Consider the following 25,336-nt stretch of genomic DNA (forward strand, 5'->3'; position numbering starts at 1 on the left):
GTAATGTGAGCTTGTTTTTCCAAGCACTGTGCTGCTGAGGCAGAGCTGAGGCCAGGACTGTCACAGGGCTGGGCTGGAGCACTGCAGAAGCTGCTGCCCAGCCTGCGGTTACCTGCCCTGGCCGGGGGAGTGTGGGTAGAGAGCTGTGAGCAATAGGAGAGAGGCAAGGGATGGCCAAAGGGCAGCAAGCATCCATGGCAGCCAGGGCTGAACACTGCAGGTTCCAGGGTAGGCTAGGTCCCTCCTGGACTTATGTTTTTCCAAGCACTAACAGACACAGAACGGGTAAGCAGAGAGCCCTCCAATCCTGTTTGGCATTCCTGGGCCACAGCAGCCTCCTGAGCTGCAATGCCACTTGTCCCCTCATTGCCCTTCGCATCTCCCTGGTGCAGCAGCTGCTGTGGTATGAAGGGAGTCTGGGGGCTTCCCAGAGGGGACAGGCACCCATGGTCATTCCTTGTGTTTGTCTCTTCCATACACAGTGAGTAGAGGCCACCAGGCTGCTGCCCCCACATGGGTTTAGTCTCTGGGCTAGTGCTGCAGCTTGGCAGGAGCAGGAACAGGCATCCTGCAGGCACTGGGCTCCCAATAGCAGTAAGGAAAAAGCAGCCTGGTCTGGAGGAGCTCAGAGCTGTTACAGCCCAGGAACAGGAGTGTTGGGTTTGCCTTAGCAGCAGAACCACTGGAACCACTGGCCCAGCACTGCTGCACTGGTTCCCACTGGCCTTTGGCCCAGTGGAGCTCCAGCAGCCAGACTCCAGCTGCTTCCCTTCCCATTACAGACCCCCCCTGTTCCCTCCTTGTTTGGGAATCCTCCTCCAGGGACACAGGAGTTGGGGAGAGTTCCCAGCACAGAAATAATCCCCCAGCACAGAAACCCCCTACCCTGACACAATCCTCCCCCATGCTGTGCCCAGGATCCCCTGGCTCATACACAGCAATGCTGTTCAAACAGCTTTTATTAGTGGTTCTGACCATACTACTACACCATCAAGGAAAACAAAACCTAGTTCACAGTGCTGAGCTGGTGTAGTCAAAAGGGGAAAAAAAAAACAACAAAACAAAACAAAAAACCCACAAAAATCCAGTGGTGGCTTGTGCCCAGTGTTTATCCATGTGGCTGCCAGGCCAGCAGAGCTGTGCCCAGGAAGGGGCTGGGCCCCTGCCTGCAGTACATAAGCACAATTCCTGCTGCCAGCTCCAGAGCTGCTAAGAGCCAAAAAAAGGCCCAGACAGCATCAGCAGTACCAGAAGGATGGGGAGGAAAAAGCTCCCAGCGGGACAGGCTGACAGGCCATGTTTCTCCTCCAACAGTAAGCCCGTTAGCCTGAAGAGCTCAGCCTGAGCTTTGCTGCAGCACCAACTCTCCTACAGACCTTCCAAACATGTGCTGGGGCAGGAGCACCAGTTCCCACTCTGAAAGCAGCCCAGACCCCCCCCCCCCCCCCCTCAACTGAGCCAGTGTCTCCACAGTCCCTCCTGGCACTACCTGGCCAGAGCCCCCAGCCCTGCTGTAGGCAGCACCCCACGAGCAGACATTCTGATCAACATAGAACAAGCTCCCCCCACATAACACTTAACTACCAGCAATTCTGTGAGCAGAGCTGACCTTCCTCTCCCTTCCCAGGCTTTTCCAAGCATCCCTGGGGAGTTGCTGTAAACAGGAGCAGGGCTCTGCTAGCCTGGATTTTCCTTGTAAGGCACAGGGTGAGAGCAGCAACACAGGCTTGATCTGTCCCGTGGAACAGGCTGGAGGGGACTTACACAAAGGGAAGGGTCCTGTGACCCCTCTCCCACCTCAGGCTGTGCTGTCACCAGCTTCTGTCCCCCTCCCCCAGCAGCAGGGGCTGGGTCTGTTCCCAGACGCTGCATACACACATGTGAGAAGTTCCATGCACCGATTCCAAAGGGGGCTCACAGGTCACCCCAACACCTATCTTGAGAGCACCTGGCCAGCACAGCAGCTGTGGGTGCAAGAGGTTCAGCTTGGGCCAAGGTCCAGCTCAGCCTGCAGGCCATTGGGCACCCCTGAGTTCCTGGGCACGCTCACTGCTCCAAGGTCAGGAGAGCTAAGAGGCCCCTGAGTTCCTTGGCAGCAGCAGGGACATTCCAAACAGCCCCAGCGGCAGGTCAGGGCTGTGCCAGCACATGGCGGGGACAGCCAGACCCTGCAGGGCTCCCTGCCAGGGCAGAGCCTGATTGGTGTTCTGGACCCCTCAGGGTGGCTGTGCCAGAGCCAAGGTGTGAGCAGACCACAAGCCCGCCAGGCCCTGCAGCCTCAGACACAGGCTGGGCACCTGGCAGGAGCTGCTGGCAGTGGAGGGCCAATCCCTGGCAGCCATTGAGGAGGGTGACCATTCTCCAGCCCCACTGCCTGAGGAACAGCACAAGAGCCAGCCAGGGCCCCTGATCACTGCAGGGTGTTCACAGCTGGTTCCTGTCACCAACACAACATCTCCTATGTCACATTTAGCCACTCACAGGGGTGTGCGAAGCCCAGGCAAAGGAGGCAACAAAGCTTCAAGTTCACCCTGGATCAGGACCCATCCAGAGCTACCCATGGCCACAACAAAGCTGCAGAAAGCACTCTGCTGCAGGGATGTGGCAGCCAGTTCTTCCCCACTAACACCGAGACCTTCTCATGGTTGCTGAACATGGGCTGCCCAGAAGGAAGGAACCCAGTGGCAGAAAGGGCACATTTCACTTCTCCAGGCCCCAGATCCTATCCAGGTGGCTGCAGATTCAATGTGGGGCTAAATGGAGGAAGAGGTCCAAGGTGCTGCCATCTGGAACCAGGTGCTGACTCCTGAGCTCAGGGATGGGGAGGAACAGTGAGGGAGACCTGCTGCTGGTGACTACAGGTGCTGTGAGAGTCCAGGGGCTGGCCAGCAGTGCACAATGCATGGGCAGACAGTACACATCCCACAGCCCAAGGTTGCACTGCCCAGAGAGACACGGCAGTGCGGCCACAGATGGACATGGAGCTCAACAGCAGCAGAAGCCCTAGAAAGGCTGGTGGAGCTGTCCCGCTGTGGAAACGAAGCCAGTTTTCTGTGTCTGCCTATGAGCAAAGACAGCTCCCACAGCACAGCACCCATCCCATCCAGTGCTGCTTGGCACACAGGGCAGAGAGGGGCACGGCTTGGAGCTCTCAGGGTGCACACTAAGCTCTGTGTCACCCTCCTCTCCTGGCACAGGAGGGACAATCTCCACAGCAGATTGACTTCTTCCCCACAGGCATCCCTGGTGCTGCCCCATGGTCCCTCCTGGGCAGCAGCACCTCCTGCCCCATTCCACACTCCAGCACACACCACCCATCACACACCCAGGAAGGGCTAGACTCAGGGCTCCCCTGCCCTGCAGCTAGGCTCAGCACCCTCCTAACACACCAATGGCACCAAACCAGTCTGTCTCTCTCTTGCCCAGCTGGCACTGCAGCTGTCACACACCCTCCTTGTCTCCCCGGGTGTGGAGCAACCAGCAGTGCAGAGCCATGGCACCCCACACAGCACACAACTTCCAGGAACATGGAGATCTCAGAAGGAAATCCTAGACAGCTGAGCCAAAATCCACAGGAGGTGGAGCTCAGGCAAGGCAAACCGCTGTTTTACTACAGAGAGCTGTGGATGTCAGCTAAACTGGTAGAGAAAGAGCTGCACTGGTTTCCACTGGAGTCCAGACAGCAGCAGTTCGGACATCCAAGTCCCTGCAGGGAATCTTCCATATTCCACAGCCTGCCAGTGTCCACCTAACCCTCTCCTCAGGAAAGAGGGCTCCCATCAGACACCTCATTTCCACTCAGAGCAAAGGTCCCTTTTCAGGAAGGGCTTTTCCACTCCCTGTGCCCCCTCTTGCTCTGAGACCCGCCTGAAGTGCAGCACAAGCGGGAGATGCCCTGGGCAGTGCTGGCTCCATGCTCACTGCTCCAAGGTCAGGAGGGTTAGAGGCCCGTGAGATCAACGATGGCTTTAATAAAGATGGCATCATCACGCACGTAGGAGTTCTTGGCTTCCATGACGGACACGGGGCAGAAGAGGGGGCAGCCACTGGCAATGTTCATCTCCGTGACAGGGCGCTGGAAGGATGAGGATGTCACATCAGGGCGGAAGGCATCGATGATGTGCTCCCGGTTATTCTGGTCCAGAAGCATCAGGGTGACCTGTGGGGAAAGGTGAAAGCATAGGGGAGTGGCTGAATAAAAGACACATGGAAGCCCAGCCCAGTGACCTGCTGTGACACATGCAGGTACCAGCAGCCACAGCCACCCTGTGCACCTGCAAATCAGAGAAATGCCTCTGAGTGGGACCAGCAGAGAACATCACTTCAGTAATGTCCTCAACCCCTGCAGAGGCTCTGTGCTATTCCAAACAGCCCATGTCACCCCCTTGCACCACAGCACAGCCAGCGCTCTCAGCACACCTGGGGAACCCCCAGGGCAGCCAATACAGAGCCCTTCCTCTGCCTTGCTAAGTGGGCCGGAGTGAGGGTGCCGAGAAGCTCGAGTGGGTGCTAAACCACAGAGGCCATGGATGGACACAGTGGGCTCTGCTCCAGACCCACCTTCTGGTTGAAGGGCCACCGCAGCAGCGCATCGTTAGGTCCCTTCATCACCACAAAAAACAAGGACAGGTGGGTCCCGCGGCCGGTGCCGTCCCCGTTCAGGTAGACGCGCAGACACATCTTGTAGCCGTACTTGCTGGTGTAGAAAGCTGTTAGAGAAGTGTGGAACAGGCACAGTGAGGGTCCAGCGCAGCACAGCCTGGCACCAGCAGATGTCTCTGAACTCTGAGGGCTCTGAAGTTTGAAATCTGGGAGCAGCCAGGTCTGGGCTGCTCCAGAGGTGGTCTGGAAAGCCCAAGGCCAGGCAGTGCAGCCCCTGGCCTGAGCAAATGCTGTGCACAGAGCAGTTGCCAGTCCCCTGGTTGTTTCCTCACTGCCAGGGGAGATCTGCCCAAGAGATGGGCCAATCCTCCTGCACCCCAGTGCTGAAGGAGCTGTGGTTCATGGCAGTTAACACTGGTGAGCAGGAACAAAACCCCCCATAAAGCACCTGGCTGGCAGCAGAGCACCCTCAGCACCCTCACTGTGAGCTGATGCCTCTGATCCGGGCAGGGGCTCAAGCAAGTGAACTTTAATTCTCATTCGGATCCCCACGGCATGGCTTGGGCATGGCCAGGATGGGATTTCAGGCACTTTCCTTCTCCAGCAGTCCTGGGAATGCCTGTGGTGTGACACTAGACCTGTGTGAGTCACAGCTTGGAAGGGGACATGCCACAAGTCACCCTCTCGCAGTGGCACAGAGCAGTATATCTGGGACTGGCCAGGCTCAGCGGGCACAGGCAGAGATCAGGGGTCACAGCCAATATTTTACTGCAGGACTTGGTGATTTTCCCAACAGGCAGACTATGAATGGCAGAGACACTGTGCTCTTCCACAGGGTGAGGAGCAAGAGATCGCGTCTTTGTCACTGCGTCCCTCTTGGAAATGCCCAGCTCATTTCCTCTGCTCCTTCCTCCCCACCTGCTTCACCCAAAGGCTCTCAAGACAGATGACCCCTTTGCTAGTCCAAGGAGAATATCTCCACTGGCCCCTCTGGGCCTTCTCAGCACTCCCATCACCCTTTGAATGTAAAACCCATCGAAGAACAGAAGGAAAGATGGCTCCAGAGTGGTGGGAGTAGCCAGGGAGAGGGACCATGCAGCTGGGCATCCTGCTCTCTCTGGCCCAGGCAAGGAGCAGAGCAAGAACCCAGTAAGGCCCTCCCCCTTCCCCCCAGACTGATGGGCTTCACCCTGGCTTGTCAGGCCCTGAATGAACCTTTCTTGTACAACTTGCTGTTTTGAACTCAAGACTTTGCCAAACCCTGTGGCACTCTGTCCTCACAACACTGCAAGCAGTAGCTCCACTTCCTTTTCTTTAACACAGATATCAGCTGGTATTTCCTTGCCTTTACATATAATGCAAACCAAACAAAGCTAATTCCCTTTCTCATGCCATCCACAGCCTGCACCTCTCTCCTCTCAGTGCTCTCTTCCCTCTTGGAACAGCACTGCTTTGCATGCTTCACACTCCAAGACACAGCACCCCTTTCCACAAGGAATATTTATTTTCTCAGCCTGGCCTTGGCAGCATCTCCCAAGCAAAAGTCCTGCCATGAGACCCACATTCAGCTGAGATGCAAAAAATTTTGGGGACTTTGCACACCTGGAGAGAAGATGGCCGGAGAGCGGCCTGTTATCGCCTCCTGACGCTTCCGGGCAAACTCCGTTATCTTCCAGATGAAAACCCCATCATAGGTGGAAGCCTCCATGTTGCGGATCTTCTCCTCCATCTCAGCCATGGCCAGGTCTTTAAGCCCAATGCTCCTCTCCAGCTGCCGGACCTGCTCAGTGGGACACATGGTGCAGGTTAGAAACATGCAGGCTCAGGGGCCTGGGAGAGCCAGCAAACCCCGAGAGACCCCGGCATCCCCTCGGGACTGCTTCTTAGCGAGAGACCTTCTCCAGAATGGACACAGAGCAGGGAGGGAGAAACCGAGCAACATAAGCCAATTCACTGAAGCTTCCTTCTGCACCCTGTGACTCTGGAGAAGATCCATCAATACAGCTTCGTGCTTGAGCTGGGAACTTTCCCGTAGCCAATGTAAAACTCCCTCCAAGAGGCAGTTCCATTGGCTGAGCAGCACAAGAAGTGAGGATGGGGAAAAAGATCCCCAACAACTCAGCATTGTGGCAAAACTCAATTGAGAAAGAAAAGAACCTACACCCTCTGGAGGGTTTGTCCCTGCCAGCTCACACAGGGTCACACCAGATCAGCTGCCAGAGAGCACAGGTATGCTGCAAACTGCACAGCTCCAGGTGCCAGGAACACTAGGAGCCCTGCACAAGGGACTGTGCTGGAGCAGACTGGTGGAGGCAGCTCCTTCACACCTCCAGCCTGCTGCTGCACGCAGCAGCACTGATGGCACTCCTTTGGCAAAGCCAGCACTCATTTGGAAAAGTCTGGAAGGTGAGCAGCCCCACGTATTCAGTGAGATGCAGCACAAGGAGATGCAGTGAAATTCTGGGTGCTCCGGCTCTTGTTGGAAAACTGTGCTGAGTATCTTGCCCAGTTTGATAATTAACAGAGGTCTGATGTTTTACACAGGTCAGTTAAATTCCCAGCTTTTCCAGGGAGCTGCTGAGGGTTGGGCACAGGCACAAAGGGTATTTTAGTTCTGTCTTCAGATTTGTGGAGTTTCAGGGCTCAGTGGTGAAGCTTTGCTAGCTCATGACACGGAAAGGAAACAGGAAACAGCCTCTGCTGGGAGTGCTGGGAAACCCAGGCGAGCAGTTACCTTGTTGCTCAGTGTTTCGATTTTCTCCTGGTCCAGCCGGTGCTGGCGACTGTAGGCTTCAGCTGTCAGGGACACTCTTTCCACCTCCCGGTTAAGCACACAGACAATGTTCTCAAAGGTAACTGTTTTCCTCTCAAGGGCCTCACACCTTCCCAAGAGCTCTAGGGACCTGGAGAGCTCCGACTCTGAGCACAGTGAGTTTGCTGCCAGAAGTGGGGAACTGTTTTGTGATGAGGAAGGGACAGGAAGGGGTTTCAGGTCCCCAGCACCAGTCTTGAGGCTGAGCACAGAGCTCAGAAGCATGTAGAGATGCTCTGCCAAACACTTCCTTTCATGTTCCGGGAGCTTTTCATTTTCCACCTACATGAAGAGAAATACATCCCCCATTCAGCATGTGCAATCTACACTGTCACCATCCACAGAACAAATTCCTCCTATCCAGGTCACAGCATTAAATTTATAATTTATAGGGGGAAAAAAAACAAAGAAAGAATTTAAAAATGTGTTTTGGTGAGGGTGGTTTGGGTTTTTGTTTAGTTTTAGAAATGCTTCAAATCACATACAATTGAGGGATGCTAAATGCTTCCCCCAGCTGTACCAGTCTGCTCTGCCTTCCTCCAACCCCTCCCAGAAAAGCTCTGTCAGATGTACCTAACAGCAACAAAGGACAAAGCCTCACATAACCTCCTGGAGGATGGATTTATTTCAACCAGTGGGACCTGCAAAAACTAAGTGACATAGAGAAATGGCCTGGCCCCAGTACTTTGCTTACAGAATCACTGTAATCACAAGTTATTACACACTTGCTTGGATTTGAAGAGACCTTAAAGTTCATCCTGTCCAAGGGATCCAAGGACAGCCACAGCTCCTCTGGGCACCCTGTGCCAGGGCCTTCCTACCCTCACAAGGAACAATTTCTTTCTAAAAGTCTCATCTAAACCTGACCTCTGGCAGTGTGAAGCCATTCCCCCTGAAAAAAGCATAACCACCACAGTCCCAAAGCACTTAGGGTACTCTTAAAGTAGAAGGAGATTTCCTTCCACAGGAATTTAATTCCTGGGACGCCCAGACTCTGCACAGCAGATGATGTGAAACTCCATATGCAATGGGTTTAATCAAATACTTGAGGGAAAATAGACGTGACAGATGTGATAGTTTGGGCAACAGCAGTTTGCAGGAACTCTAGTGCTGGGACTGAAAAGCCCCAAGGTAACCCAAGAGAGGAGCCCTTACCACCTCAGCACAGCCCACGGCCTCGAACCGGCAAGGTACTTTGGACCTGCCACATGTCTTCACATGGTCCCGAAACTAGAAAGGGAGGAAGGCAGGCAGTGTTAGATCTTACGCGTCCCTAGTGCTCCCTTTCCATCCCACTGACGCTTGGGAAACTACAGCCAAGCTGAAGAATGCCCAAGCTATGGCTAATCACTAGCTGTCACAGTGCCCACTAAACCTGGGCTCTGCCCGCCATCAGGCGTGACTTTCACCGGTATACAAATACAGCCCCGACACCTGAAGAAAGCTTAATTTCTTCTTCTCTTGATGGCTGGGAGGTCTCACTGCTCACCTGCACGTGCAAGAGTGAAAAAGCAATGGGTACAGGTACAAGCCGCGGATGCAGAATAATGAGCTTCCCTGAGGGCTGAAGAATGGGAGGCACAGGCAACAACTCCATGAAACAAGGGCGCATTCTTTTTGGGCACTTCACACAACTCTGGTAAGGATGTGCTACAGGCTGGTATTTTTACCTCCATCCCAGCATTACATTTCTACTGAGAGGTGCCACTAACCCCTCAGCACTGAGATGACTCGTTCAGGTTCCCACACAGTGCATGATTAATCCAACGAGCACTGTCACAGCTTCAGCTTGGGTTTAGTACACCCCTCACCATCAGATACCAGAGCTCTGTTCTGAACAACCACCATATTCCCTCCCCACTTAACTCCTACATCTGCTACAACAGATGTCACTTGAAACTGATTTTAAACCACTTTTTTTTAAGGCTTCTAGATCCATCTGGCTTGTGTAATGAGTCGGGTTACTCAGAGTTAACATGGCAGCAAAAAATCAACAAGAGTTTGGAGAAATAAACACGGGAGTTAATATTTAAACATAGAGTAGATCACCCATGGGGACCCCATGAGCTGGCTTCCTGCAGGGCTTCAGCTCCCATCTGTAGAGAAACCGGGCTGTACCCCGAACCCCAGTGGCAGATAAGGTGGGCTGTACCCCCACCCCTAGCCCCCTCCTTATGCTGCCCATTTGGAAGAACTCTTTGCTCCTCTTTTTGCTGCCTCTGTTCCCCTGCCCTGCTAAAGGACTTTTTCCAACACTGCTACTAAAAATATTTGCCTGTAGAAGGCAAGATGGTTTCAGATGAATGTGCTTTTTGAAAATGTTTCCCAAAACTTGAATTGTTCAGACTTTTGAGCCTTGTCCCAGGAGCCAGCAGCCTGGAAATGCTATAGGCATGGATTCCATTATATTATTACTTAGATATCAATTAATATAGCTAGAGATGGGCTCTCTTTCCAAAACTGCAGCAGTAGTTGATGCAGTTGCTCTACACAGAACATAAACCCATGAGTGTGCTTTTCCCACAGAGGCTCTGCCCCCGTACACGGTTCCAAGGGAGGTGGCAGTGGCAGCACGAACACTGATCTGCGAGTCCCCCTGAGCCACATTACCTCACATCCATCCTTATGGAAAACTCACATCCACATTAACAGCTGCCACTCAGTTGTTTTCCCCACTTCATTTCCTAATGGACTCCATTCCTCCCCGCTGCAGAATGCCAAGCTCAGCCCATCACCAAATACCCCCACAGCACAGAGTCAGATGGATACCTTCTCCCTGGGAATCTTCTTCCCACAGCCTTCACAAGTCAGCGGGAATTCAGGGCAGACTTCATCGTGAGCCTGTGAAGGAACATACAGGAAATATTTGTCCTCAAATAAAAGGCTCATGGAGGTTCTGTGATGGGCACAATCCCAAGGGGGTGGGTTTCCACCTTATTACAGACGAACACTGGATTTACCAAGCTACACTCAGACCTTGGTCATGCTGATCCCTCCGCGCTGCTGACTCATCATGTAGACCTCCAGGCTACCCCAATTTTAGGTGCCTATGTAGCCTCAACCTCTATTAGAAAGATGCTACAATGATTTTTTAAAAATTCAAATTATTGCTTTGATGGCCAAGATAATCAACAGGAAACTCCATTTATGGCTCTGCCAGGAGAAGACATGCTGATGCAGGTTGAGTGGAGTGAGCCACTACCTCAGCAGGATAATTTGGGTACTTTCTCCACTGTAATGGTTATCAGTCAGCTGAGGCATAGGCCCTGTGACAGCTCATCAAATGCTGGGCTGAACTGTCTGATTGTATCTTCACATTTGAACTAGAATACCATTTTTCAAGCAGAAGGAAAATTAGTTCTAAACTGTTTCATTTACCAGTCCCTGCACACAAGCAATTGCCTCTGCAGCCAGACTCAAGGTGGGATGATGGCCAGAGAGGTTGAACAAACGACCAGGGCAACATGATCCTCTGTCCTCAGTAGACTCTTCAGCAACAGTGCTGGGTAAATGGAATGCTGGAACATGCTACTGCTTCTGTGCCATTTCCACGCCTCTTAAACCTTCTTGTTATATACCCACCAGTTGAAACAAGGCATTGGAAACACCATGAATATGCAGATCAAAACTCAAATTAAAATATAAGAGCACTGAAGTCTCCTGCCATGGCAGGAACAGAAAAAAATTCCAACCAGGAGCATTTCTAATGCAGCCATCTGAACCCAGATGTTTGAAAACTTGGTCACAATGAGTTATCTGTTGCCTTCTTGGGGAACATGCACAAACCTCACTGTGTCACACATCAGGAAATGGAAAGTGAAACCAGCAGTAACTCCACCCCAGCTTCTTGGTCACTCTCTCCTTTTTATGCTTTAAGTGAGTAACTTAAGCTCAGAGTTTCACTGTGTGTCCCTGGAGAGATGACTGGCCAGCCAATGGGGTTTGGAGGGCACTGCTGCTCACACAGATGCTACTGCCTGCAGAGGAGGAGGAGGCCAAGTGCCTGCCTTTATCCCGCTCACTCAGAGGGAGTGAGCCCTTTTTTCCACCCACCTACTGCTCTCATGTTCTAGAAACACAATAACATCTACCCCATGACCCACAAAGCACTGGCAGAACAGATGGTTGGGCTGAAAGAGGGAAACTTCACTGCAGAGGCAACTATTTTAAAAGGGAGTATTTTAAACTTATGGTCTCCCATGCCAACATGTGGGTGTGAAACTACCACCCCCTCCACACTCCCCACCTCCCAGCATTTATCCTCCATCCTGATTCCCTCTGCACCACGACGTAACACCCAAGAGTGGGCACCCCTGCCTGCAGCACGGGCAGGAGCTCAAAGAACAACTGTTGTATATGTAAATAGTTAAAGACACCCAGAAGCTTCAGCCAGCACAGATCCAAACATTTCTGTATAAACAGTTTCAGGCTCTTCTGGAAACCCCTGTTCCTCCTGCCCCACGTGGGAGTCAGAACAGAGACGGATGGTATCACTCCTGGAAGAAATCCAACCCACCCTGGAGCCAAGAGCAGGGGTTGGCACTTGAGCCTGATCTGCCACACTCCACTCCCCCAGCAATGGGGCAATCCTCCTGTTTATATCTTTCCCAAACCCACAGCTGTAGCTTCTGCTGCAGAGTAAACTTCCAGGTACTTGCTTGGAAAGTTTTTGGGAGCTCTAGAAAGCCATCCATGGCCGTGAGTGGGACTAGGCAAGAGCAGGCACTCTCCCAGAGGGAAACCAGAGTGAAAATCAAGCTGGACAGGCATCAGAGAGAGGGGACATCCATGGAAGAACTAAAGTGGAGCTGGAAGACAATGGCTCACCCAGCAAGGCACACCAGCCACCAGCCTGCAGCATCCAACAGCAGGAGCAGGAAAATCAAATGGGGCAGAGTTAACAGCCTTCAGCAACACCTGGTTCTTCCCACTGAATTACAACCAAAGCCACAGTTGATCAATTTCCTTCCCCAGTAATAAACAGTGACACAACCCCACAGCAGCCTGCCCATCACCCACCACCATCAGACAGGTAATTCTCTGAGAGCTCACCAGAAAGGTTAGAAAATTGGACACCACTGCCCATGGAAGGACCAGGGCAACCGAGAGGATCAGAGTCAGGGACAGTGTGAGGGAAATCAGAATCACAGAGTAATGGAATGGTTTGGGTTGGAAGGGACTTTAAAGCCCATTTCATTCCACCCCACTACTGTGGGCAGGGACACCTCCCACTAACCTAGGGATGTCACCCTGATTTTCTAAGACTTTGCTAAGCCTTCTGATGTTTGCATTCTTGTAACAAACTTTCTCACACACAGTTCTGTAAACAACTTATGTTTTGCATTCTTTCATGGAGGAGGAGAGAATTGATGGACTCTTAGTCTGTCCAGTGTCATTGGAGAGGTGGCACTGTCACCCTCCAGTCCACTGTCACTTTTAGAAAACTATAAATGTTGGAGTCAGAAAATAAAAGTCCCTTTTTTTGTTCACCTAGAGAGCAGCAGTGTCCGTATCATCTTTTTGTGTCATATTACGACACAGGTCATTCCAAGTCCCATCCAACCTGGCCTTGGACACTTCCCAGGCAGCCACAGCTGCTCTGGGCAACCTGTGCCAGGGCCTCACCACCCTCACAGGGAAGAACTTCTGCTTAACATCTAATCTAAATCTATCTTCTTTTAGTTTAAAACTGCTCCCCCTTTTCCTGTCACTATCTGTCCATGTAAAAAGTCTCTCTGCATCTTTTTCAAGCCCCCTTTAAGCACTTACAGGCTGCAGTGAGGTTTCCCCAGAGCCTTCTCTTCTCCAGGCTGCTCAAAGGTGCTGAGCTCTCCCCTCTGCCTGCAGGCCTACTAGCAAATGGAGCTGCCTGTGCATACTGGGAATCTCCCACCTCAGTATCAGAAAAGCAGAAAAGCTGTATATTATTTTAATTTGTAGTATTTGCAGATGAAGTTTCTCTCTGGACCCTCCGGCAGCAGGATGAGGCTGTTTCATCCCGGACAGCAAGGGCAGCACTCTGCACTGCAGCTGTGCAGGGGAGTAAATGCATACAGAGGGGAAAGTGGTTTTAGTAAGGGCAGCTGATCCCTGGAGCACACAGTGATCATTCCTAAGGAGGCTGAGGGCAGATTCACTGTGCTCTGAAGCTTCCTCATGAGGGGCAGCTCTGATCTCTGCTCTGTCTGCCAGTGACAGGACTCAAGGGAATGGCTAGAGTTGTGTCAGGATGGGGTTAAAATGGATGTTATGAAAAAGTTCTTCCCCCAGAGGGTGCTGGGCACTGCCCAGGCTCCCCAGGGAATGGGCACAGCCCCGGCGATGCCAGAGCTCCAGGAATGTTTGGACAGCACTGCCAGGGATGCCCAGGGTGGGACTGTTGGGGTGCCTGTGTTGGTGTCTTGTGCCGAGTCAGGAACTGGACTGCATGATCCTTGTCAATCACTTCCAGCCTGGGATATTCTCTGGTTCTATGCAATGCCAGGATGAGCTGCTTCCCTACTTCTCTCTCAGCCAATAGAGAAAACTGCAGTTTAATCTGATCACCATTTCATCTCAGGGCATCGCTAAATTCAATTTCAACTCTGGAAGAGGCTTCTGCTGGAAATCATTATCTCCATACTCTGGTGGCAGAGCAGGACATGCCCCTGCTGCCTGGCTGCTCTTCTCATAACCTGCCACATCCACACAGGTCCAGTTTCTTACTGGAGGTCTTGTAACCATGCCAGGAATCCATCAGCATGACACTGGGCTCCCCCTCCAGCAAAGGGACAAGGCAGGCAGCTGGGAAATGCCACTGTTGAAGCAGCTGCTGTGAGATACCTCTGTCAGAGCCTGTGGGAAGGTCACAGCAAAGGGCAGGGCTGGCAGAGGGACAAGGGACAGCAGGACAGGCTCAGAGTGAGCTGCACACTGCAGCTCTCCTGCAAAATCCCCTGGTCTTGGGAAGTCACTCCATTAGTCTCCTCTGAGCACAGCAACAGTAACCATAAGCAGACAGCTCAAGGGCTTGGCAGCTGGAAGGGAGCAACAAGAAGGAAGCAATTCTAGCAGGATGGCAGAGGAAAGCCAGCTGCCATGACACAGGGCACAGTAGCAGCTACAAGGGCTTGGGTGGTCTCCAGCCCCAGCATTGCCATGTGCATCACTTGGCTTCTTGGACACAGTAGCCTGGCTACAAGGAAAAGGGTGGCCCCATGGAATTGTAGAGAAAACACTGAAAATGAGTCTTCAGTATGAAAGAGAGTTTTGAGGGAACCTGAATCCTTTGTGATAAGAAGTATCGGTTGCTTCGTGCACCTCTGTCAATTTCCCAGGGGCTCCAGAGCCTGCATAATGGGAATGTGCCACACAAGGCAGGTGCTTTGGGATGCCCTGCTCCTCCGAAGTCCCCATGCCCCTCTGTGCTGCAGCTCCTCCCGCCAGGGAAGTCCTAAGCTGGTTCTATGCCAGGCTTGCTCAAACCCTTCCCCATACAGGTGAACAGGCTAGCAGGCACAGTGTGACCACACACCCAGTCCTTGTGCTTCTGCATGGAGCCCAGTAACACAAGGCTGGAAAGCAGGAACCCAGTCTGTAATTCCCAGTGCCAAAGAGGAATGGGAGCTTTCTGAGACCATCACACAGGATGGTGCCAGACACAAACTCCTCCCTTGCTGGGACACGCTGTTGACAGATCCAAGCAAGTTCACTTGGCATTATTTCAAAGAAACTGTCAAAACCAAAGACGAAGTTTGCATCACTAGGTACTGTTGGCTCCAGCTGGGCAGGCAGTGAGGGCATGGGAATCCAACACATCCTCACTGCTCTCAGTGCCCTGGTGCCCACCTGAGTGAGGACAAAAGGCAGCAGAAGCCTTGTGGGGGGTTCCTGTGGTCCTGGCTCAAGCCTCTGTTCGGACCCAGGGCAGGAACTCTTGTTTTCAGTGTTGAAATTTTATTCATCAACTGTTAGGGCTGATCAGGCAGAGGTTTGATTTGGGGATTGCTGGCAGAGGGACACCAAGGCACTGTTTCAGGTACTGAAGACAAGTGTGAGGGCAAGAGTGATGATTTCTTAGGGCAGAGGAAAGTATTTGAAGCAGCAGCAGGTTTTCTGCCATTTTTAAAAATAGGTTCTGCCACTCCTGGTTGCTTTCAACTATGAACAAGCATGAAGTGATGGTACACTCCAGGACGCTTTTTCCAAATCCCTCCACAATTCCCCCACCTGCATTCATGGTGAGGGGTTTCCTCACAGCATAGAACCATATGAACCACACAGCACTCACCTCAACTTCAAACCTCATGACTTACAGCTTTTCATTCTCCAAGGAGCAGATGTCAAAACCATCAATTTTTGGGCCACCACAAGAAGGCTGAGCTGGTTTCAGAAGTGAAGAGCAGACCCTCTGCAGCCGGGGCTTTCCAATCCCCTCCCACGCATGCTCTCTGGCACTCCCTGTGGCTCTACCTCCCACCACAGGTTTGCCTCGTGTCTGGGCAGCCAGCTATACCAGCTACTATGAGGACTGTGGCTGGGATGTGTTTGTGGGCCTCAGCTCTGGCTCTGGAAAGTATAGGTGTGTCTGATCCCTTCTCCAAAAGCAGAAGGTCCTTTTGGTCACCTCCATGTGCAAGTCAGGGATTCTCTCACCAGAAAATTATCTGGTCCTGCTGGAGCTAGCTGCAAACTGCACTTCACCATCAGCCCAGAATTTGGAGCCAAAAACCTTCAGAAGAAGCCAATAAATGCTGTACTGGCTTTTAAAGAAAAGGCTAGTCACCCTGCTACAGCAGCGCCAAGTGTTCCTGCCACAGCACCTCAAGCGTTGTACCCCACAGACAACAATGACACAACACTCAGAGGAACAACTTTGTGGAGCAGGAGACAGGTGAACGAGCTTCAAAGATCAACAGCTCTCCTCTAAGCAATGCGCAAAACCCTGAAGATGAAATTTTAACCTCAGCTGAAAATCACCACCAAAACCTGTTGGGGCACTCCCGGGTTGCAGCTGGGAAGGAGGGGCATGACACAGTGCACACCCCTGGCTCAGGGCCCCCAGCAGCACTTCTGAAGAGGGAGTTTTCCCTAGATAAGGTGTGGTAGGGGCTCTACAGCATCTCCTAAGCATGAACAGTGGGCAGAAAGGAATGCCTGGTTATCCTGTTCTTCTGCAGCCAGGAAGACACATAGCCCAGAAGGGGCTGCAGACATCCTTTCTGACACCACAGGCTTTTGAATAACATCACTTGGGTTCGGGGTTTTGCGCCTTCTGCAGCCTTCCAGGTTCCACTTATAAAGAACTCTCTAAAACCTAAGTGACAACAAGAAACTCGAGGAAAGCACCTTCCCTCCAGCATGGATTAAGCCAGCTTGTTCTCACACCTGACTGTTGCTTGGCCTCGGGAGCTGAGCTGATCTGAGCCCCACAAAACTTAGTTTAAACACTGTTTAAGCTTAAAACTTAGTTCTCCTTCCTAAAAATGGACAATTTCATTTCCTTATGTCTCAGTTAATTCTGCTTCCAGCTGAAGATGGCTGCATTAAATCCCCTGTTTGGGGTAAGCAAGGGGAATGCCAAAGCTGACCCCGTGTATACCCCTCCTCCGCCCCCTCCTCCCATCCCAGTGCTGGGGAGAGGACACAGGAAGGGAACTGGTAGGATGAAAAGCATAAATAAAAGATGTATGAAAACTGACAACAATATGTTGATAAACAGGAAAGGGACATGGGCAGCTAGAGGTACTGTAAGGTGGGAGGAACACACCAGAGCTGAGGAACCACAAACTCCTTCTCCTGGATATCACTGGGACCATTTTTGAGGTTTTTCCTTTTGCTTTCATGGGCTGGGTTTAGTTTTTGTAGCCCTTTTCAGACTTTCCTCTTGAATCTAAAGGCTCATGCCCACAGCCTAATTTTCGAAATGTACATGCAGACAGACTCATGAGGAAAAAAGGTCACTAATAAAAGGAAAAACTCTTCAGCCCGCCCCCCCCCAACTACTTTATCCAAATGCCACAAAATATTTACAGACTCTGAAAAATGCAGCCATAAATCCAGACTTAAATATTTCATATGGTCCACACAGCTTGAAGCAGAGTGCAAGTCATGTCCAAGCAGACTGCACTCATTCAGTTTTGTGTTTCCCTTTGAGAGCCAAACTTTAGTCCACCTGAACAGAAAGCAAAACTGAAATCCATTTTACTCCTTTTCTTGAGGTTTAAGCTTTCCAGCTGCAGAATATATTTCCCCTGTGCGTGCCCTGATAAGATTAGCAAACCAGAAGCGACAGTATCTCTTCATTTGCAAGGGGAGAGCAGCCTCTCTCAGCACAACACACAATTTTAAAATTAGCAAACAGTGAATTCACTCTGAGGGACTTTCCATGTCCTCTCGGAAATAGCTCTGAGGTACTTTCCAGAGTGGGAGTGCTGAGCTGCTGCGGGACGTTACCCACAGCACAGCTACGGATGCAGCTCCTCTGCACCAGGCAGCTCTGCACTGTGGCCCTGAAGGCTGGGTTTAACCTTAGCCCAAGGTATCACAAGGCTCTGGGCTAACACAGCCATTCAAGGCCTCCTTTCCCAGCCCTCTTCAGCGACACACATGGCTTTAGCAGTGTGGGGACAGCCAGTCCTGATTAAATGCCACAGCTTTTTGGCAGGCATATGAGTGAGAGGAGATAACACAAGCCAGACCTTGCCTCCTCCCACCAGTTCTGAGGAAAGAGCCAACTTTTCCAGAGAGGACACAAAATAACCTCCTTCCTTAGGCTGAATGCCACCAGGGCAGGCAGGAGAGGTGACTCAGCCCCTGAGAGGAAACAGCCAGCACTGCTCCAAACCCTCACACCCCTTGTACCACACAGGACTCCCCAAGACTCATAAAAACCCCTGGCAGGGAAGATGTCACAGATGCCACAGACTCACAGCCCACGCACTCCAGGGCCACACCTCTATCGATCATCCTTTGTCCCAGCAAACACCAAACTGGGGTTTCAGAAGATCAAGTGGAGAGTGAAAACAAGGCACAGGCTCATCCATATAGGAGCACTTCATCAGCTGTGTGAAAGGTTCTGGGGCATCACATGCTTCTGCAGCCCTGATCCCAGTGGGAGCTCTGGCCAGACTCAAGCACTCTAACACTTGTCAGAATACATAGGGAGAACCTTTGGCAGCAGAGAATTTTTGCTGAGCTCTGCAAGAACATGTTAAGACTTTTTTTAAAACCAGAAGAAAAAGTTCAGCACAGCTCATCAGCCACAGCACAATCAGCACTGGAAGTTGCTGACAGATAATTTGGTTTAGTCTAATGAAGATGAGCTCACTATAATCATTGCAGAAGACATCGGACTTCTGGGCACCAGCAGAAATTAAAGCATGGAGCAAACAATCTGCAGACACCAGCAGCACAGCCTGAACCTGAAACCTCAGTACCAGGGTACCCTGTTCCTGGACATGCAATTCCCAAAATGCAGTGGCAGTGTTAAGCTTTTCACCTGACACTTCTTCAGTCCCACATCCACACCATGAGCCTCTCACAGATGTACAAATGGGGGTTCACAGTAGCAGAACCATTTAGCACCGACATCCTCATCTCTTGGACTGAACTTTGAGCACACAGCAGAAGGCTCAGACAGCAGGACAAGGAAGCAGAGCTGCAGAAACATCTCTCTGCTAACAGGCAGAGGCACAGTCTGGGCAGAATGCTCAGGCCTGATGCACAGCTGTTGCTTCTTCCTTCCACTTTGCAATGGCTTCGTTGAGAGAATCCCAATGTTAGCCTGGATAGACCAAGGTTAAACCTGCTCCTGAAACCCATCTCAGTCACTGCCAAAGCTCTGCGAATCACCAGGCTATGATCTTAATCTGGAGTGATTGTTAGAGGGAAATAAAATGAATTCCTCCTATCTCAGGCCTCCCGCGTGGTGGTTCTGCCATTCCAAGAGGGATGACAAAATTGTCTTTCAGGAGTCAAAAGCTTCACATACAATCACACACTACAGACCAAGCACCCCCAGCCACGACTACAACCTGGATTAGAAAGCTAGTGGGCTCCTTGAGGAGAAATGAGGTGAAAAAACCATCCTGCCCAGCAGCCTTGTGTCCCAGAACAGTTTGTGGTGATGGGTGACCAGACAGCACCCAACATCCAGTCCCACTGCCTTGGTAGCTCTGGAGACAGCTGAAATGGGATCAGGTCACTTTCTGTGAGCTGATGGAGTCTGAAGAGTTTTAGGTTCACATAATGCAGAGAAATTCACAACCATTTAACGGCACAACAATTTCTTGACAGTCTTGTATAGCAGAAAAGAGCTGCAAAGAGAGCAGGTGGTTCCCATCATGGAAGGAACATGCTCACAAGCAAATCCCTGTGATCACAAGCAAATCTGAACTGATCTCAGTCCAGCCTATGCCCTCAGCAGGGCACACAAACCCTCATTCAGGGAGCCTCTCCAGGTGACAGTAAAGTCCAGGGATTTGACAACTTCCTCCTACTGTCAGCGAGCACAGACAACACCCTGAGCCTTCCCCAAAAGCAGAAGGAAGAAGGATGCAGATGTGCCAAGCCTTGCTTTGGCCTGTACCTCGTACTCCTTGATGGTTCCCTTCCAGGTGCAGCCGCTGTTGATGCAGACAGCAGGCAGACTCTCCACTTCCCGCCGTGCCGCGTTGTCTGGGAAAGCCTGAAATGGAAAAAACAAGCAGACCACAAATATTACTGAGGGGTTGCAGTTTTGATCAGGACTTTGAATTCTTTCTGAAAACTCCTCCCAGACCAGTTGCCCCATCAACCCTCAGAGGTGTGTTAACAGCAACCAAATCATTGTGACAGCTTTAAGTAGGGCACCACTACACACACGTGACCTGGATTTCAGCACCGAGGAATCCAACACAGCAATCACCCTTCTCACAGCTGAAGAAAAGTGTTCCTAGGAAAAAGGAGTTCTCAGAGCTTGTGTTTTAAGCAAAAACTGTAACTGGTATTACTGACAACAGTGTTCTGTTAGGTTTCTTTCAATGTATTTTTCCTTACCGAGCTTGTTTCCAAAATAGAAATTCCTTCTTCATATATTCCTTCCTGGATACAGCTAGCACACTTTTGAGGTCCAGCACTATCAGACAGAAAAATAATAATCAAACTCAACAATAACAAAAAAATTAAAAAATAAAGATTTAACAATAAATTGACTTCTGGTAACTTTATGAAATGACAGTGTTTTCTTATTTTTAATGCAACACATTGAGCCTTTGCTTGTGTGTATCGTTGATGCCTATTTCTAATTTTTTTTCTTCTGCCAATTAAACATTCTATTAGGCTTTCCTCACACAAAGGTAGGAGTAAGATAGAACACAAGGAGACTTCTATGGAAGCCAGCTTGTGCTTATACCTCTCCCATTTTGACACAACAATGAAATGATGACTTTATGACTGTGATGAAGGAAATGGGTGATACACCTGGACTGCCTCCTCAATGGCAAAAACAATGCAGGGGATTCTGGAAAAGAGAACTTTGAAGCATCAACAAAGGCAAGTCAGAGATTACACATTCCCTTAGAGAAGAGATGATGCTGAACCTCAATGATTGAACACAGCTCCCTTACTGAGAAGGTCCTGAATACGACACTTCTCTCTGCTTTTGTTCTTGAAAATGTCTTTTCAAATATTTTGCCTTCCCACTGGAGGCACAGCAGTTACCTGATGATTTTCTTCAGGCAGTAGGAGCAGTAGCGATGGCCGCACTGTGCCTGGAACGGCCGCCTGAGGATGTTCTTGCAATCGGAGCACAGGTATTTGACCTCCAGTTTAGTTCCTAGGATCTCCTTTGCAAACCCAGGCTGGTTTAGATCCAGAGAACCAGGTGGAGAAGAGTTTGCTGCTGCCATGTGAACGAAAAGTTCTGGCTGTATCTCCAGAGACTGGAAATAAAAGTATTTTCTCCAACTGATTATAATTGCATGGGGATGATTTGTCATATAAACTGTGTTACTCACAGATTATTGGACTGTCCTCCAACATAAGTAAACATACTGATGTAAACCACACTACAAACCTCCCTTTACCTCCCAAATATGGGAGGAAATTTGAATTTTAGAACTAAATCCAGAACACAGAGACAGGAAGGTCAGACCTAATAAAAACCCCTGTCTGAGCTGACTGAAATGCAGCCTCTTTAGAGATATCAAGTCTACTTGCTCCAAATAAGGTAAAAAACTGTCTTAAAGGTGTTAAGAAATAAATATAATAAACTCAGTTCACCAAAAACCTGTTGGCCACCACAGCCTACCAACACCTGCTTTCACACTTGTCAGCTGTCAGGAGGGACCAAAATTCTGCCCAGAGGCAGCTAGTCCAAGATGTTCCTGGGAGGAAGCTGGGCACACAGTGGAGCCCAGATTTAGTGGTGGTGCCAAATCAAGCACAAAGGGTTCTCCAGAGGGATGGAAAATGAGGACACAAGAGGCATGAGCAAATTGGAAAGAAGGCAAAGAATAAAATGCTTTTGTTTTAGCTGCTTATGCATCTCATACCTTCATTCCCTGTGACTACATGCTACAGCCACCTAAAACACCCAAGGAGCGCGTCCATGGAGTCCCGTGGTTTGGATGGGAGACTTGAAAGCTCATTTCATTCCACCCCCTGCCATGTGCAGGGACACCTCCCACTGTCCCAGGCTGCTCCAAGCCCCGTCCAACCTGGAACTGAACACTTCCAGGGATCCAGGGGCAGCCACAGCTGCTCTGGGCACCCTGTGCCAGGGCCTCACCACCGCCACAGGGAACAATTCCTTCTCAATATCTCATTCAGCCCTGCCCTCTGGCAGTGGGAAGCTACTCGCCCTCGTCCTGTCATTCCATGTCCTTGTCCCCACTCCCTCTCCAGCTCTCCTGGAGACCCTTTAGGCCCTGGAAGGAGCTCTGGGGTCGCCCCGGAGCCTTCTCTTCTCCAGGCTAAACGCCCCGAGCCCGTCTCCGGGAGGAGCCCCCACGAGCAGAGACACCAAGAAACGGAGAACAGCCCAGGGCTGCCCCCGTGTGGCCCGGGCTCCCCGCAGCCAGGAGGGCTCTCTGCCGGGCCGGGCTCCCAGCGGAGCAAGGCCGGACCCCGCCGCTCCCTGAGGGCCCCGCACTCACCGGCCCTCGCTGCGCGCCCGCACCGGAAGCCCCGCCAGGCCCCGCCCCCGGACACGTGTGACGAGCCTGGGCCCCGCCCGCGGCCCGGGAACGGCCCCGCCCACGGGAACGGCCGGCGCCCGACCCCCCGCACACCGCGACACCCCCAACACCGTCACCCGCCCTTGTACTCCCAACACCCCCACACCGACACCCTCGACCACCCAACAACACCCACCCCTGCATCCCCAATGCCCCCAACACACCATCACCCACACCTGCATCCCCGGCACCCCGACTCCGACAACCACCCCACCGTCACCCACGTCTGCACGCCCAATACCCTCACATCAACCTCTGTCACCACCCCCACCACCCCACCGACACATCCAGTTATGCCCCCTGCCACCCCCACTGTCACCCCTCAGTCACCTCCCCTCAGCCCCTCAGTCACTCCCTTACTGTCCCTTACTGTCCTTACAGTCCTCTGTCACTTCCCCAGCACCACTCCTCGTTGACCCCTCCCACCCCCGCCACTGTCCCCTGCCATATCTCTGCCTCAGGCGACCCTGCTGGGAAAGAACCAGTTCCCCGGGACGCCCTCACACTCCCCCAGGACTACTCATCTACCCCCGGGTTCCCTCATCCCTCTTCTGAGCCCACCTCATCCGCCTCCTAGGACGTCCTGGGTGCCCTCGTCCATCCTAGGGTCTTCCCATCCATCCCCTGGGACCCCCCTCACGCATCCCCTGCATTTACTGGAGGGGGAAAAAGACGGACTGTGGGGCTCAACTGGGGCCACCTGATCCACCCGCGGTCCCATCGGGGACAGCCATCTCCCGCTGCACTCCCTAGGTGAGCAGCCCCTGGTCCCTTAGAAATGGCCCGGGGCGAGCCCTAGCACCCTGAAGAATTGCTTTAAAGTCACTTTTAGGCGTTTTTTTGGGTACCAGTGGGCCCTCGCCTACCTGCGCACAGAGTGTCATGGCCACCTCGCGTCCCGTGGCGCCGGCTCGGGGGACAGGTGGAGGCCAGCGGTCGGGAAGGATGGGCGGTGGCAGGACGGAGACGGCAGGACGGCGACGGCAGGAAAAATGCCGTGTGGGGGAAACGCGCTGCGCAGCCCGCACTGAGGTCACGCGAGGTGCTTTTCGCAGAGGAACTTGTTCGGCAAAAGGTCACAGCAGCAAGATTTGTCACCCGGGATCCCCAGCCCGCCTGCCCCTCTAGCCCAGCTCCGGCGCGGGGGCTCCGCGGTTTTACCGCTTGCTGCGCCGGCGGGGCGGGGATGGGCGGGTTCTCACTGCGGGGAATTCACCCGGTGCCGGGGAAATCCTCGCAGTCAGAGCCGGGCGCAGTGACCGAACAGTGACACAGCGGCCAAGGTGACTCTCCCAGGAGCCTGGCTGCGAAGATGCGGCCGGAGAGGAGCGCGTCGAAGTGAAGGGCACGGCAGGGCCGTGGGAGGCTCAAGGACACCGAGCCCTTGGCGAGAGGCCAGATGCTGTTCAGGCACCGTCAGGGCGGGATGCTCCCTGTCAGGGAGTCGGGGACAGTGCATCCCTGCGTGTGTCGGCACCGGGAATAGCACAGGCACAGCTCCCCTGGGATGGGCACCGCTTTACCCACTGCACTGCAACAGCCATTTTTCCAGCACGGCCACACTGGTCTGCGAACACCGGCATGGAAATCTTGGTGATGTCATCCATCGAAGAAAAATCCTGTCGGCATTTCCTGAAATGACCGCGACCTGGCAGCAGGACATGCTGTTCCCAAAAGGACAGGAAACCAGCACCAAAGGCTTGCTTGGAACGCACGCCGTGGGACGGCACCATGGGACTGCTCCCAAACCTGCTGTTGCAACACCCCAGCTCCACCGCACGGCCCAAGGAGAAAGTCTTGCATCCCGCTAATGTCCCACCTCCGGAGCTGCTTCCTCCTGTTCCCTAGGAGCCGGGGCCAGGCGTGTTCCGGTGACAGATGACAAATGCCAACCCCCGAGCCGTCCCGGCACCTGATTTCTGAGCAATGCCTGGATCATTACCATGACTGGGATCTGGCCACTCATCCTGAGCTTTGTCACAGGAAGACCCCACAAAAATCCGCCTGGGGAGTGTTAACTTTGTGCCCTCTCACTTCAGAAATGACGAGAGCAGGAGCAGCTTTTCATGCCTTTATTGCGACTGTGAAACTTTCTGGGTGATTCTGATGCAGTTTAGGGATTTTCATCGAATCACAGAATCTCCTGAGCTGGAAGGGACCCACCAGGATCACCCAGCCCAGCCCCTGCCCTGCCCAGACCCCCCAGCAACCCCACCCTGGGCACCCCTGGCAGCGCTGGCCAAAGGCTCCTGGAGCTCTGGCAGCCTCGGGGCCGTGCCCATTCCCTGGGGAGCCTGGGCAGTGCCAGCACCCTCTGGGGGAAGAACCTTGCCCTGAGCTCAGCCTGAGCTGCCCTGGCCCAGCCCCAGCCGTGCCCTGGCTCCTGTCCCTGTCACAGAGCAGAGATCGGAGCTGCCCCGCGAGAGCTGCAGCCCCAGCGAGGTTTGACCTCATACCGCGTTCTCTGGGCTGAACCAACCCAGTGCCCTCAGCTGCTCCGCCCTTGGCCCCTCCGGACCGTCCCCATGCCCGTGTCCGTCCTGTGGACGCTCTGCCGCGCTCCCCGCATCACGAAGCCCCCACGGAACGTCCCCGCCCGGCCGTGCCGGTGCCTGCAGGCGCGCCCGGTGCAACCGGCGGGGGAAACCCACACGGCTCCCGAACGGCCGCACTGCGCATGCTCGGCTCGGCTCAGCCGAGCAGGTCGACGGGTCTGACAGCGCCG

The 25,336-nt window shown here is 52.6% G+C and overlaps 1 protein-coding gene across 5 annotated transcripts; it reads right to left on the reverse strand.

The window, feature by feature from the left end:
* Positions 1-128: 128 nt before the first annotated feature.
* Positions 129-23,632, reverse strand: TRAF2 (TNF receptor associated factor 2). Of its 5 annotated transcripts, none has more exons than XM_038156081.1 (10): positions 23,478-23,632; positions 21,095-21,315; positions 20,432-20,510; positions 19,983-20,081; positions 10,184-10,255; positions 8,570-8,644; positions 7,337-7,696; positions 6,205-6,382; positions 4,561-4,709; positions 129-4,159 (listed from the first exon to the last, which is right to left on the reverse strand). In XM_038156081.1, the coding sequence occupies exons 1-10, from the start codon at positions 23,493-23,495 to the stop codon at positions 3,941-3,943; spliced, it is 1,470 nt and encodes a 489-aa protein (XP_038012009.1). In that variant the 5' UTR covers positions 23,496-23,632; the 3' UTR covers positions 129-3,940. The 5 variants fall into 5 exon arrangements, with proteins under 5 accessions (XP_038012009.1, XP_038012012.1, XP_038012010.1 ...); XM_038156084.1 differs by lacking the exon at positions 23,478-23,632 and adding an exon at positions 22,531-22,567; XM_038156082.1 differs by lacking the exon at positions 23,478-23,632 and adding an exon at positions 21,928-22,524.
* Positions 23,633-25,336: the final 1,704 nt, after the last annotated feature.

The sequence above is a fragment of the Motacilla alba genome, chromosome 17 (genome assembly GCF_015832195.1).
Source record: "Motacilla alba alba isolate MOTALB_02 chromosome 17, Motacilla_alba_V1.0_pri, whole genome shotgun sequence".
NCBI lineage: Eukaryota > Metazoa > Chordata > Aves > Passeriformes > Motacillidae > Motacilla > Motacilla alba.